At 55.4% G+C, this 13,007-nt stretch overlaps 1 protein-coding gene across 2 annotated transcripts in view; it reads right to left on the minus strand.

Annotated features, from left to right (window-relative positions):
* Nucleotides 1-12,860, minus strand: part of RALGDS (ral guanine nucleotide dissociation stimulator) — a 39,204-nt gene extending 26,344 nt beyond the window's left edge. Inside the window, exon 1 of one of the 2 annotated variants that reach the window (XM_048965848.1) lies at nt 12,728-12,860. In XM_048965848.1, the coding sequence (XP_048821805.1) occupies nt 12,728-12,748 (21 nt within the window). In that variant the 5' untranslated portion in view covers nt 12,749-12,860. Of the gene's footprint in view, nt 1-3,600; nt 4,053-12,727 lie in introns of those variants that run through there. The other variant, XM_048965846.1, reaches the window with a different exon arrangement.
* Nucleotides 12,861-13,007: the final 147 nt, after the last annotated feature.

Raw genomic sequence — 13,007 nt, forward strand, 5'->3', positions numbered from 1 at the left:
AGTGATTGGTGACTTTCTGCCCCATCCCTTTAATAGGGGAATGCTGCTACTGGATAGATGGGCACAGCCTTGCTGGGAGAATTCCCAGAATCCCTGGGATTTTACAGTGCTTTCCTGGATCTCTGCCCTTGCAGACGAGAATTCAGCCTGGGTGACTTCTTGCACAGTTTCCAGCTTTCCTCAAAGAAGCCAAGTGATGATTCATCCCAGTAGAAAGTTTGGCCAAGAGCGGGGATGGAGGGATTTGTTGTTTTTGACTGTAATTGTGGTCAGGAAATAGTCCCAGCGCTTGCTTTCAGCTCCTCCTTCTCGATAACATCTACCATACACAGGCAGTGGAAAAGAAACAGCCTTTGATATAAACACGACAAAGCCTTTGATTCATTGTGGGGCTGTTTGCAACGGCGGCTTTGGACCAGCACCCGACTCTGCCCCATGACCTGTACAAGCACCAGATCCCCCTTCCACCAGGTGAAAGCCCCTTGCGTGGAACAAAGTGCTGACAGGATGGGTGCTGGGTGCTCGGCCATCAGCAAGGGTTCCCCAATGGGATGGGAGGCTCCATGCCGTGTGTCTGCAGCTCACCCCATTGCCCAAAGGCTCCCATGGGATGCCGGCGGCACTCAGCCTTCCAAGTCTGGAGAGGAAGGCTCAATTCCTACCCCTTCACAGCCATCTCTGTCAGCCTGAAGCCCCAGGGCAGCTTCAATGCCCAATTAGTGCTGGGAAGATCGCTCCATTCCCACTGGCTCCAGCCAGGATTCATTGATTGCCATTTCCGCAGCACTCCACGGTGCAACCGGTGCTGCAGAGCGGTGCATTTCCGAGTAATGAAGCTAGAAATTAGTAACTCATTACCACTGATCTGAAAGATTTTTTTCTATGTGCATTACACCCAAGGTAACAGTCAGCTAAAACGTGTAAAGCCTGGATGAGGTCCCTAAAAGAGGCAGGGAAAGAGCGGTGTCACAGCAAACCTGGGCATGAACCATCCCTTCCATCTCCAGCTCCCCCAAGGCCTGGCTCTAAGGTCAAATGAAGCTTTTATCTCCCCTTCTATGCCAGTACATTGGGAAAAAAATATAATATCAGAAGAATAAATTAGCATGTGAAATGTAATTTGACTAATTAGCCCAGTGGAGTGGAAAATGTTGGCGAACCGCTTTGAAGTCAAAACGACCGCGCTGACGAGGACATCACTGAGGAGAGGGGATGTGGGGGCACCAGGGTGGGCTGGGGGGCACGGAGAGGGCAGCAGCAGGGTCACCTCACCCCATGGCTCCTAGGAGTGTTCCCAGGACACACAGCCCCAGAGGGACACCCCTAGGGATGAGATGGTCCCATCCTGGCATTGTCCCATCACTCACGAGAGCGGATGTTGCCGATGAAGCTGACTAACTAACTTGCCCTCCAGCTCCATCGTGTTACAGAACTGCCCGAGCTGCCACAAAAAGCTGTTATGTCGCTTACGACAGTCTGCTCATTGATTTCCCCATTTCCCAGATATAGAAACTGTTACTCTTTTATTAGCAAAGCTTTGGAAATCCCTACCCATAATAGCAAGAGAAGCATCCGGGGAAATGTTGCAACTGCCTTGGCTGGGCTATGGAAGGGAAGGACTGACAGTCCCATGGAAAGCCATCAGGGAAGGTGGAAATAAGAGCTTGGGCTGGCTGGGGCGATGCTCCCCGTCCAGCTGCCAGCACCCAAATGTGGGCATGGGCAGCACACATCACTACATCCCTTCCCACCATGGGCTGCGAAGTGCAAACTCAACAGGGGACATGTACTGGGTGCACTGAAGAGTGGCAGGGCACAGTGCTGCATCCTTTCCCATAAGGTAGACCCATAGTGTCTGCTCTCATCCCTGCAGACCTGCCTGGGTTTACCCAGAAGCAGCAGCTCTGGGCTAGGGCCAGCCCTGCAGCACGGGCAATATTCAGCTGCTTGCTCCCTGCTGGAATAAATGCCTGGACCCTGTTCAGTTATTAGAGCTTCACTGGGGTGTGCACATCCAAAATCCCAGTGTAATTCCAGTGCACACCTAAATTTCTCCCAAATTCTGCACAAGCACGGTGAGGCATTGGCTGTATGAGTGCAGCCACTTCACCCACACTTGCTGGCAGAGGCAGCAAGCATCGCTCGCATGGGTGTCCCTCTTACAAACACACAGGCAGAGCCCCAGTGTAAGTGAGAATATGGAGAATGTGCTCTCCATGGTTAGAGTTTTCATCAGAATGCACTCACCCTTTCCACTCTGCACAGTGGAGTGAATGCCCAACAGGGGCTGAGGGCAGGGATGCCCCACCACACTGCTGAGCAAGGAACAGTGAAAAACCCAGGCAAGCCAGAAGTGCCCTCCAACAGTGCCTGACCCCACTGATCATCATTACTTGTTATTATTCTCCAGTAAAACCATGGATATGATTAGCAAGAGGAAGTCATTCCAAGCATGGAGAGCATTCCCTGCTCCATCCTGACTGCTGCCCAGGTGGGCTCCACTCTCCAGATCTGCTACACCACAGGGAAACCCAGCCCCAGGTGCCGCTATGGCATGGTGCAAGCTGCTGACAAACCCAGCTAAATGAGAATAAAGCTTCCAACCAAGAGGTCAGCAGCTCCCTCCCCTCCTTAGCATCACTCACTGCCTCCCCTCCTCCTTCCCAAGGTTCCACGCCCCACTGGCTCTGCAGTGGCCGACACAGGTATCCTCATTAGCACAGCAGCACTGTAGGTGCTGGAAAAGCCCGAGGCTGTTTCTAAATATAGGAGCCCCATCCCTGCTGGGATGGAGGGGCTGGGGCTGCACACCCCTGCAAGGTACTTGCAGGGAGCCCTCCGTGCTTCCAGCGCTCCTCTCCATGTCACTGTATCCCTGTGAGCACACAGAAGAGCACACAGATAGAAGGAGAAGAGGAGAAGGTAGCATTCTCCACCACGCACTAATTGCTCACCAGCAAGAAACTGCTGATTAGAGTCTCCTGTGGGGAGGACACACAATGAAGAGCACAGTAAGAGCATGGGCTTCCCCTGCTCATCAGCTTTGCCTCAATGCTACCAGCACCTGGAGCACATCCCAAACTCTCACACAGCTGGGGAACTGCCCACGAACCCCCTGTTAGTTCTGGAAAGCATTCAACCCTTTTTGGGGCTCTCCATCAGGTTTAGCACGGGGGCCTTTCCCCCACAATCAGATTCCTGTTGTATTCCTGCAATGGGCAGAGTTAAGGTGACAAGAGGCGGATCCAAGCGTAGGAGTTTATCTGCCTGGATGCTGCAGCCCTGCTGCTTTGCTGTGTGTCAGCGCCATGGGCAGGGCAGCAAGCCATTCCCAGCCCGGACACCAGCAGCCAACCCACCCTTCTGCACCACCACCACGCAGGGAGGCATCGTCTGCATCCCAGACCCCTCCTTCCACGATGCATTTTGCAAGAGCTTCGCACAGCCTGCCTCGAAACACGGCGCTTCGGGAAGGAACGGCTGCACCCGGAGGCGGTGCCACCTTCATCTCTGCCACGAGTTCACCAGCCCCGGGGTGGGGTCACGGCTCCTGGCTGCCCCCCCGCACACCCACCCGGCCCCGGCCTCGCCTCCACTCACGTCGTCGTCCTGCACGCTCAGAGGGATGTCCAACATGCACATCTGCACCGGCTGCACCAGCGCCTTCTGCACGTTGAACAAAGGTTTCGCCTCCATCTTCCCCGGCACGGAGGGGCTGCTCATTCTTCTTTCTCCTCCGCCGCCCCTCGTCCAGCAGCAGCTCCAGCCCGGGCGGAGAGGCAGAGCAAAGACCTTTCCCTGCTCGGTTTTCTCAGCGCATCTTGCCAACAGCTGCCGTCGCTCCGAAAGCTTTTATTTCCTTCCCCGCAAATCAAAGGGCTGCGAGGAGCCGCGCCGGGAGGCGGTGTGTGCGGGTGTGCGTGCGGCGGGCGATGCTCCCGAGCTGGCGGAGCAGCCCTGTGCCAGCATGCCGCGGCACGCCGCTTTCCACCGCTCCTTTCTTTCTTTCTTCCTTTCTTTCTTCCTTTCTTTCTTTCTTTCTTCCGGAGCGAGCTGGGTGCTGGCTCGGTGTGATGCTCCCACCTCATCTACATGCACAACACCCCCGGACCCCCGCGCATTGTCTCCGAGGCACAACAGGTCGTGCCGGCTGTTGATTTCTGATTGGGATCACATTGTGTCTTGCGGCAGTTACAGCCTTTCCCGCTGGCTGTTGTGGCAGCAAACAGGCAGAGCTGGAAGGATGAGAGGGTGTGAGACAGGGAGCATGCCTGAGCCCGGCTGGAGCCTCCCCTTTTCTTTCCCTCTCCTCTTTCATCCCTGGTGCCCATTGTCGGATCAGCGCCGTCCTACAGTCCAAGGACTACAGCCAGGCTTAAATAATTCACACCCGGAGAGGGCTCGGGAACCTGATGGCACTGGCAATCCAGGGTGGCACTCAATTACGGCAGTGAGCAGCAGTGATTTTTGCTTAGAGGTCAATTCCTGCATGGGAAGCTTTGCCTGGGTGAGCACAGCACAGGCTGCTCGTTCCTCTCCTCACAGCTCCAAAACTGAGTTTTCCTGAAAGAGAGCGGCACAAACCAGGGTGGTTCTGCAACCAAGAGACACTGCAGGATTTGCACGAATGGTGTCAGTGGGTCAAGGTGGAGTGAGATGTGTGTCCCAGAGATGCAACATCCTGGTGCCTCGCTGCAGGGCAGCTGTGCCCAGCACAGAGGCCATGCAAAACTCAAGGAATAAGCCAATGAAAACCCCCACTGCCTTCAAGCAAACCAGATTTTCCACCCTTACTGCAGTCCGTCTTGCTGGACCTTGCAGGGATGACACAGGGTGGGAGATGCTCATGGTAGCTGGCACAGAGGAGCCCAGCACTGCACGGGGGCTCTGGGACAGGCTCCTGTCCATAGAAGATGGATAGGGAGCTGCCTCCAGGGCTCTCCTCCAACTGGCAGCACCTGGGAGCTGCCCCTCCCATGCCAACGAGGCAGTGCCACAGCCCAGAAAACATCCTGGCACAGTCACCATGTCCAGTGACTCAAAGTGATGCATGCTCCCATGGGAGACTGCCCCATTCCTCATCCTGCCATCACTGGCTGTGCAATTTGCACCCAGCATGGGCAGCACCCACAGCTCTGGTTCCAGGAAGGTGATTCAAACCTGCACCAAGCCCATGTGAAGGAGCTGTAGGATTCCCCTCTCTCACTGGTGCTTGGGTCCATGGAATGCCCCCAGGTAGCAACAAGCAAGGAAGGACAGCTGTGGCTGTCCCACAACATGTGCTTCCGGCACATCCAACATCTACTGTGCTGGTTCCCAAAGACCAGCAACCCCTTGTGTCTCATCCCTTAAACCCCTGCCAGGCAGCTTTAACGATTCCAGAGGGATCACCCTTCCAGCAAAGCCACAAACCCCACAGGGAGACCATGAAGGAAAGCCAAACACCAAGCACAACGTGCTGGGGGAGTGCCAGGCAGAGCAGCACATGGGGTTGGATGCAGGAACAGCTGCTTCTGAAACCAGCTCAAACCCACAGCACTGGGACTGGATGATGGGATGCACAGCTGCACACACAAAAATGCAGAATGAGGGCACCCATGCAGCCCCAGAAACAGCATGAAACGTCCCATCCTCATCTACAGCACCGAGGCACATTGTGTTCCTAAAGCAGAAGCCCACAAGGTGCTTTGGGACAACTTGCCACTCAGCTGAAGCAGAACACAGAGATTCCCCCAGCACTTCAGCAGCCCCAACAGGGTGATCCCACACAGATATCAGAACAGCAGCACCGAGCCACTCCACCTCCAGGCTGGCTGGCACGGGTGGAAGCTGTGATCCCACACCCTGCAGCAGCAGAAGCAGATCCCAAGCACTGCTAGAGCCCACGGAGTGGGGCAGCCCTGCAAGATGTGCAGGAACCTCCCCCCCCCCAGCACCATCTCAGCCCGCAGCCCTTGAGCAGAGCGAGAAATGCCAGCACAGACCCCAGTACTTCCCCATTTTGCTTTGCACAGGGGTTTTATTGCTTCCTGCAGATTCAGCAGAGAAAACCCATGCTGGGACCTCACTGCTTCATAGCTGTAGTTCTGCCTTGACAGGAATAGAGCAACTACAGGGCAAATAAATAGAGCTGTCTCTGCTCCCCACACGGGCATCGTTTGGGGCACTTCACAACGGAGCACAGTTAAGTCTCTGCATAGGTGGGCGAAGGTTTCAATGACACAATTCCACACAGGAGGATTTTGGCACCTAGCTCAACTGCCGTGGCACAAACACGTTGAATGCTCCAAAATGCAGTGCCCACCCCTCGGTCACACTGACACCGAGTGACAAAGGCCCATCTGAGCAAAGCCAGCCTCAATGCTTGGTGGATTCAAGCATCAAAGGCTTCCATAAAACTAAAGAATTCCCACAAATAACAATGGCAAGTTTGTTTTTGCAAGGAAATTTCAACCCCAAGTATTGTCCACAAGCCCAAACATCGCTGCATCCTGAGCATGGAGGAGAATGCTCTGCTTCAGAGAAATGATGCAAGCCGACTGGTTTATTTTCACAGCACGAGGCTGATGGAAAGGCAAAGAGGAAATAAAGCAGTGTGACGAGGGGAAGGCAAATGGAAAATCCCAGCAGCTCTTCCCCTCTGAAGCTTATCAGTAAAAGAAAGAGGAAATCTGCTTTTGAAAGCACAGAAATCTCAACATGGCAGCATCCCTCGAGAGAAATGTGCGTTTACAGGGAGCCATGGGCACAGATGGGGGCTGGGCATGGGATGGGACACGTGGGTTTTCCAGGGCTTGGACACTGATTCCTCAGTGCACACCCAAGGCAGCTCGGTATCTAGCTCATGGTGCTTCTGTACGTCCCATTTGAAATGTCTGTCTTGTCCCAGATGAATTAAGAGAATAAACTTGGCTCATTTTTAAGCCTGAGCGGAGCGCAGCTGGTCAGCACCCTGAGCTGAATGAATTCCCCAGTTCCCCCAGAATAGAAACATATGCAAAACCAGTTCGCGTGAAGCACAGACAGTCCTTTAACAGCACGGAGTAGCAATTACCAATGCCAGCTATTAAAAAAGGGAGCCAATTAGTCATCTCGGGATTCCTCCACACGTTTTCCACTTGAGGGATTTCCAGCAGCACATCCCCTTGGGATGAAGCACACCCCCAGAGCTCCCTTGCCCCATGGCGAGGGGTAGTGATGCTTTCCATCACAGTCCCTGGATGCGGTCTCCATGGAAACGGTCACTGCAGCAACGCAGAGCAGCAGGGATGGAGGGCCGGGGAGGATGCAAAGGAGGACCTTCCCCCTAGGCAGGAACTAGGAGGTACCCACAGCCCCCCCTCCTTCTGCTTCTGAGGCCATTTCCCTGCATCAGCAGCACAGTGAGGCTCCAGTGCTGCCATCCTGCTGCTGCATCCCGCACTGAAAGCACTTCATCCTGCTGGAATCGGTCCTGTGGGAGCTGCTAACATTGAGCTGTCACAGTGGGGATGGCACTGGGAGGGAGGAGAGCTGGAGGCTGCCATGGCAACGGGCTGATTGGGTTTCCATAACGACATCAGAGATGGGGACGGAGCCTGGGCTGGGGGCAACATGCTGCAGCTTTGGGTGTGCACAGGTGGCAGCAGGGCTCACCCATCCCTGTGCCACCCCCACAGGAACAGAGATCCTTGCTGCACACAGTGTCTGTGTGATAAGACAGCAGTGCTGTGGGGCACGGAGGGCTGCAGGCACAGGCCAAGCGCGACAGCCCCTGCTGTCACCAATGATTATTTCTTGGTGAGGGTTTATTCCACCTGGCAGCCAGGCTGGAGCAGCAGCCGTCTGCAGAGAGAGCCCAGGCTGGCAGCAGGAGCGGGGTGGCTCTCTGGGCATACGGCCACATCCATCGAGACCTGCACACAAACAGGACTCACAGACTGCACAAGGCATGACCTGAAGCACTTGACAGAGCTGGAGCATCCAGCAATTCACCATCTGAAGCTAAAGCATACCTCACTGCATGTTTTCCCCTACCCAACACGTGGCCAAGGGGTTATCTGCAGGTCCCCATCTCTGCTCCGTGTCACTTGTCAGACAGCAAACTGTAGGCTCAGAGATAAGAGCCACAGCAGCAGCAGCTTGGAGCCTCCCAGCCCTATGCAAATAGCCAGGGCTCTCCCAGCCCTCCCTCCTCACACTGCTGTATGGCCAAGGGGCTTGAAAGAAGTCTCCACCATGTGTGGTTGCCCTCTAACCAGCTCGTTCTAGCACAACACTTGTTGCATGGACAGATTTTATAGAACCGTTTGAGTTGGAAAGGACCTTTCAAAGCCATCTGATCCAACCCAGCAATGAACAGGGGGACACCTATAGCATGCTGAGAATCCCATCCCCTGACCTGACCTCAGGTGTCTCCAGGGTTGAGGTGTCACCACCTCTTTGGGTAACCTTCTTACAGGTCCGTAATCCTGGAGTAGGTGCACAGCAGGAAAAACAACCAGTGCCATGGGACTGGGAGCATCCCACAGGAGTGGGATACAGCATGGGAGGTGCACGTCCTCCATCCCACCATGCACAGCCATCGAGCGACCGCTGCAAATCGGATGAGGCTCAACCCCGGAGGCCCACCATTGATTTCCGTTGCCTAACGACGGAAAAGCTTTATAATCCTATTAACTAAACACCCTTTCAAGCAGCAGTGGCAGAAACACCAAGGGGACTTGTGTAAGCAGGAGGAGCCACCCAGTGCAGCACACAGCTTCGTGAGTGCTGAGGAGTCACCCAAATGTGAGACTGTGAAACCTGCAAGTGCGGTGCTGGATCTGACCCATAAACCAAGCAGGTCATTGGCAAAGGAGCTGGGAGCTCTTGCACAGGACAGCAGTGCCCAGGCACACAAATTTGCAAAAGCTGTCCCCCAGAAAAGCAACATATCGCTGCATTTCAGTCCATCCTTAATTACCAGCACCCTGTTTGCACTTGGAAAAGTCCTCCAGCAAAAGACAGACCACAATTTAAATATTTTACAGAACAAGGTGAATTTTGATGCTTCAGTCACTGTGCACAAGTGCCTGCCCATCACCATGGAAATGCTGAAGAGAGAGCTCGGGGCCAGCTGGGGCTTTCATCCTCCTCCAAGATAAACCAGGGCCTCAGGCAGCCACCAGCCTGCGGCACTCAGAGGAGCAATGGGTTCATGCTCCCCATGGATGGGTAATGGGAGAATCCCATCACACAGAGCCACAGAATTAGACTTAGGTTGGAAGGGATCTTAAAGACAATCCAGTTCCAACCCAAATCTGATGCCAAGGACTCCATCCGCAGCCTTGAGAACCTCTGAGGATGGGGCACCTACAGCTCTGGGCATCTTGTTCTCTCTTCCTTCAGCCTTTCTTCTCCAAGCGTGGAGCTGGGATGCTCCAGCATCCCCAAGCTCTGGAGTGTATGCAAAGCCCCTCTCATTTTCTCCTGATCCCATGCAGAATCAGTTCAGGCCCATGGGGCTTCTCCTCCCCTCCCCAATCTGCAGCAAGTGAGCAACCCATTGGGGCAGCCTCCCTCATCTCTTCCTCCTCCCATCTGCCAAAGCTCTCTGCACGCAGAGCAGCGGAGCACAGCGAGATCTCTCTGCTGGATGACCTCCTGGCCTCTAAGGATTGGGAACTCTGTCCTGTGAGCCCGTGATTCCCCAACGTGCCTCTGCTGAACCGCCTTTGACGTCAGCTCATATCTACAAACATTGGTTTTGACCCACAGCCAAAAGTTGAAGCACAGGGGGAAAAAAAAAAAAAGGTGAAGAAAGCAAATATCCGACATCCTGTGGAGAGCCCCAGGAGAGAAGCATGGGGAGGGCAGGCATTCCCGGGGTGAGCTGGGAGTAAAAAGGGTCAGGACACCATGGAACGTGAAGTGTAAATCCCCAAGGAATGCAGATGGGTGCAGCCTCACTGCTGGTTGGACTCAGCCAGTCCAGAGCACAGCGTGGCTCCAGTGCTGCTTCCCACGAGAGCTGTGCCACCCCCACAACCCCATCCATCCACTGACCCTTCCAGCACCTACAAAGGCAGAACCCAATAACTCACAGGGAAAACAACAGTGCCATCTGCTGCACAGCTCTGCTCGGCCCTGTGCAGCCTGGCCTGCACACGTGGGCTCACTCAGCTCACAACAGTCACAACCGCCCACAAATGCATCCCTAACCAGCACCGACTGATGCATGAAGGCAGCAGCAACCATCATCAGACAGGGAAGGCATCCTTGCAGCCATCCCAATAGCCACCAATCGCTGCATGCCTGGGGGCAGCTCTGGTTTGCATGGAAGAGTAACAGACCACAGAATGTCCCTGAGCCCATACAGTGACAGCAGCATGCAAAGACACAGAGCAAAAGGCAAAGCAGGCCAACAACCCCACTGCCCCACAGCATGCCACGGGTGGAGCTCAACTTCCAGCCTCTGCAGGCAAGACAGAACACAAACAGCCCCTAACACCCTCCCAGCCTCAGTGAGCTTGCTGGCACCACCCCCATCTTCCTCCTTAGAGAGAAGTCCCAGATCCCAGCACACAACGCCATGCAACCCTGACCCTGAGATCCCAGGGAACTTCAAGCAGGAGGTGGGGAAGAGCAGGGTCAGCTGCTGTGAGCCCATGTCAGCTCTTCCCAGAGCCAGCAGCTGTGGGCAGCAGGCAGTCAGCCACCCCAGCTCCTGGTGGATTGCAGATTGGTGGCAGGTGAATCAGTTTCTCAGCTTGGAAAGCACGCTGGCATCCTCTGTGAGATATGTGTTGCTATAGCAATGGGAAAGGTATCAGATGCAAAGCCAGCTCCGATGGATAGTGCAGATCACTTTTAAGAGCAAGGCAAGATCAGGACCCCTGCTTCTCACAGTCCCACAGCCAGGCACCATACAGGGGATGGCACAGCAAGAGCAGTGTGAGGAGCTGAAAAACACAATCCCCAGGATGCCCAGAACAAATAGCCCTGAAACCCCCCTCCTTTGCTCACACCAAAGGCACCTACAAAGCAAACTGACAACAAACTGCACCGAGCGCCCCACAGTGGGATCCATTCTGCAGCAGCTGCTGCATCCCCTGCTCATGGTCACACATACAAGCATGAGTGGGAGCTCCAGATGGAGCAGCCCAGCCACGCTGGGGAGGGACTGTGCATCTCTCTGCCAGCTGGAAGCCACCTTCTGACCCCACTCACGTGCAAGTTTTGGTTTCAAGGCTGAAACCTTCCCTTCCTCAGAAGCCCTTCTATCCAGGTGTTACAACTCCCCAAGGAACACACCTGCAATGATTAGATCAGAGACGGGGAGGGGGAACCCTCCTTGTTTACTCAGCTTGTTTGATTTGCAGCACTCGGTTGTTTGTGTGGGTCCTTCTCGTAGCAACCAGGGAGAGGAACACGTACAAGGCACGAAGAATGCCGCTGCGCAGCCACGTTGGCCGGGTGCGGCTGTGGGTGCAGCTGGAAATTCCACTCACCCTGTAGTCACAAAAAATGATGGGGCTGAAGGAATCGCACCCCTGACATGGCCAAGCGTTCACCCCCACCAGCAGGGCCTGCATTGAGAGCCAGGGCGTGCACTCTGTGCCACACACACCCCTGGGATTGGTGACACCGCTGGGTGCCTCAGTTTACCCACATGCAAAATGGAGGTAAGTATACGCAGCGAAGGAAGGCAAACATTGGATGATGCACTCCATAGGAATGCAGTGTTCATTCCGCAGCACAGCTGGGAGGTTGAGCTCTGGACATCGTTTACTGTATGATTTTACACCTCTGGCTTTCTGGTTCTCCCTCCAGCCCACAGCCACGCAGTCTTGCTTCTGCCCCTTGCCAGTGCCAGGATGCAAACCCAGCACTTTGGCTGCCAATGCCCTTTTCCAAAGGCACACACCACGCTCCAGCACACACACATGCTGGCACAGCTCCTGCCTCACACGCTCACGTCCACCAGAGCTAATTCAGCTTCTGTTCACAGTGCTGGGGCAAGGCAAACCAGGCCTGGACCAAACAGATACACTTGGTGCAGAAGGCAGCTTTGGGATGCATGTTTTTTTCCAGCCCAAAAATGGCTCCCATCCCACTTTTCCATCACAGCATCAGCCTTTTCCCTTCTCCATTTCTGGACTCCTAGGAGCTATCACTGCCCACTTCCCTTCCCATCACCCCGTGGCCACCAGCCCCATTCCTCTGCAGGACCAGAGAGCAGGTGAATAAAAAGTAAAAATAAATAAAAGGAGAAGTATAAATAAGAAGTGGGGAATAAAAAGTATAAAATCAGAGCAGCATCAGGACCAAAAGATGAGGAACCTTCCATCGGATTTTTTGCCTTTGGTTCACGTTCTCCTGCCTCAAAAGCACCACGGGAGTTGCAAGCACAGAGCTTTTGCCCCTTTAGGCCCGATTTGGCTTCGTTCAGCCTTGCAAACACAGGAGCGGGGACAGGGAGCTCCTGGTGCCACCTGGCTGAGCGCTGCAGCCCCGCACGCAGCCAGGAACGGCCGCAGCACCGCAGCAACCTCCGTACCCGACCCTGTGCTGTGCCGCTCTCCTCATTCCTTCATTCCCACTCCTGCCGGCTCCGCTCGTCCCCTCCTCACGCAGAAAACCAAACGCATAGCGTGGGTCCCCGCGAGCCCCGCAGCCGGGGTGCAGAAGGGGGAACCCCTGTCGTTGCGGAGCCGCGGGCACCGGGAAAAGTGACAAAGCCGAAAGAGGAAAGCGCTCAGCTCACCTGGCTGTCGATCATCATCATGCCCCGCTCATAGCCTCCGCGGGCCGCGCTACGAGAGGCGCCGGTCCCGCTGCGGGGCTCCGCGGGGCTCAGCGCCGCTCCGCGCTGCCCGGAGGCCGGGGCCGCTCCGTGCCGGCCATGGGGCCCCGCAGCCCCACCGGGAGCCGCCGGCACCGGCAGCGCGGAGCGCGCAGCGCAGCCAGGAGAGAGGAGCGGAGTGCGGGGCGGGGACGAGCGGGCTGGGAAGGGAGGGCGGGGAACGGCGGCTCCGCCCGGAGAG

This window comes from Lagopus muta, chromosome 19, assembly GCF_023343835.1.
Source record: "Lagopus muta isolate bLagMut1 chromosome 19, bLagMut1 primary, whole genome shotgun sequence".
In the NCBI taxonomy this organism is placed as follows: domain Eukaryota; kingdom Metazoa; phylum Chordata; class Aves; order Galliformes; family Phasianidae; genus Lagopus; species Lagopus muta.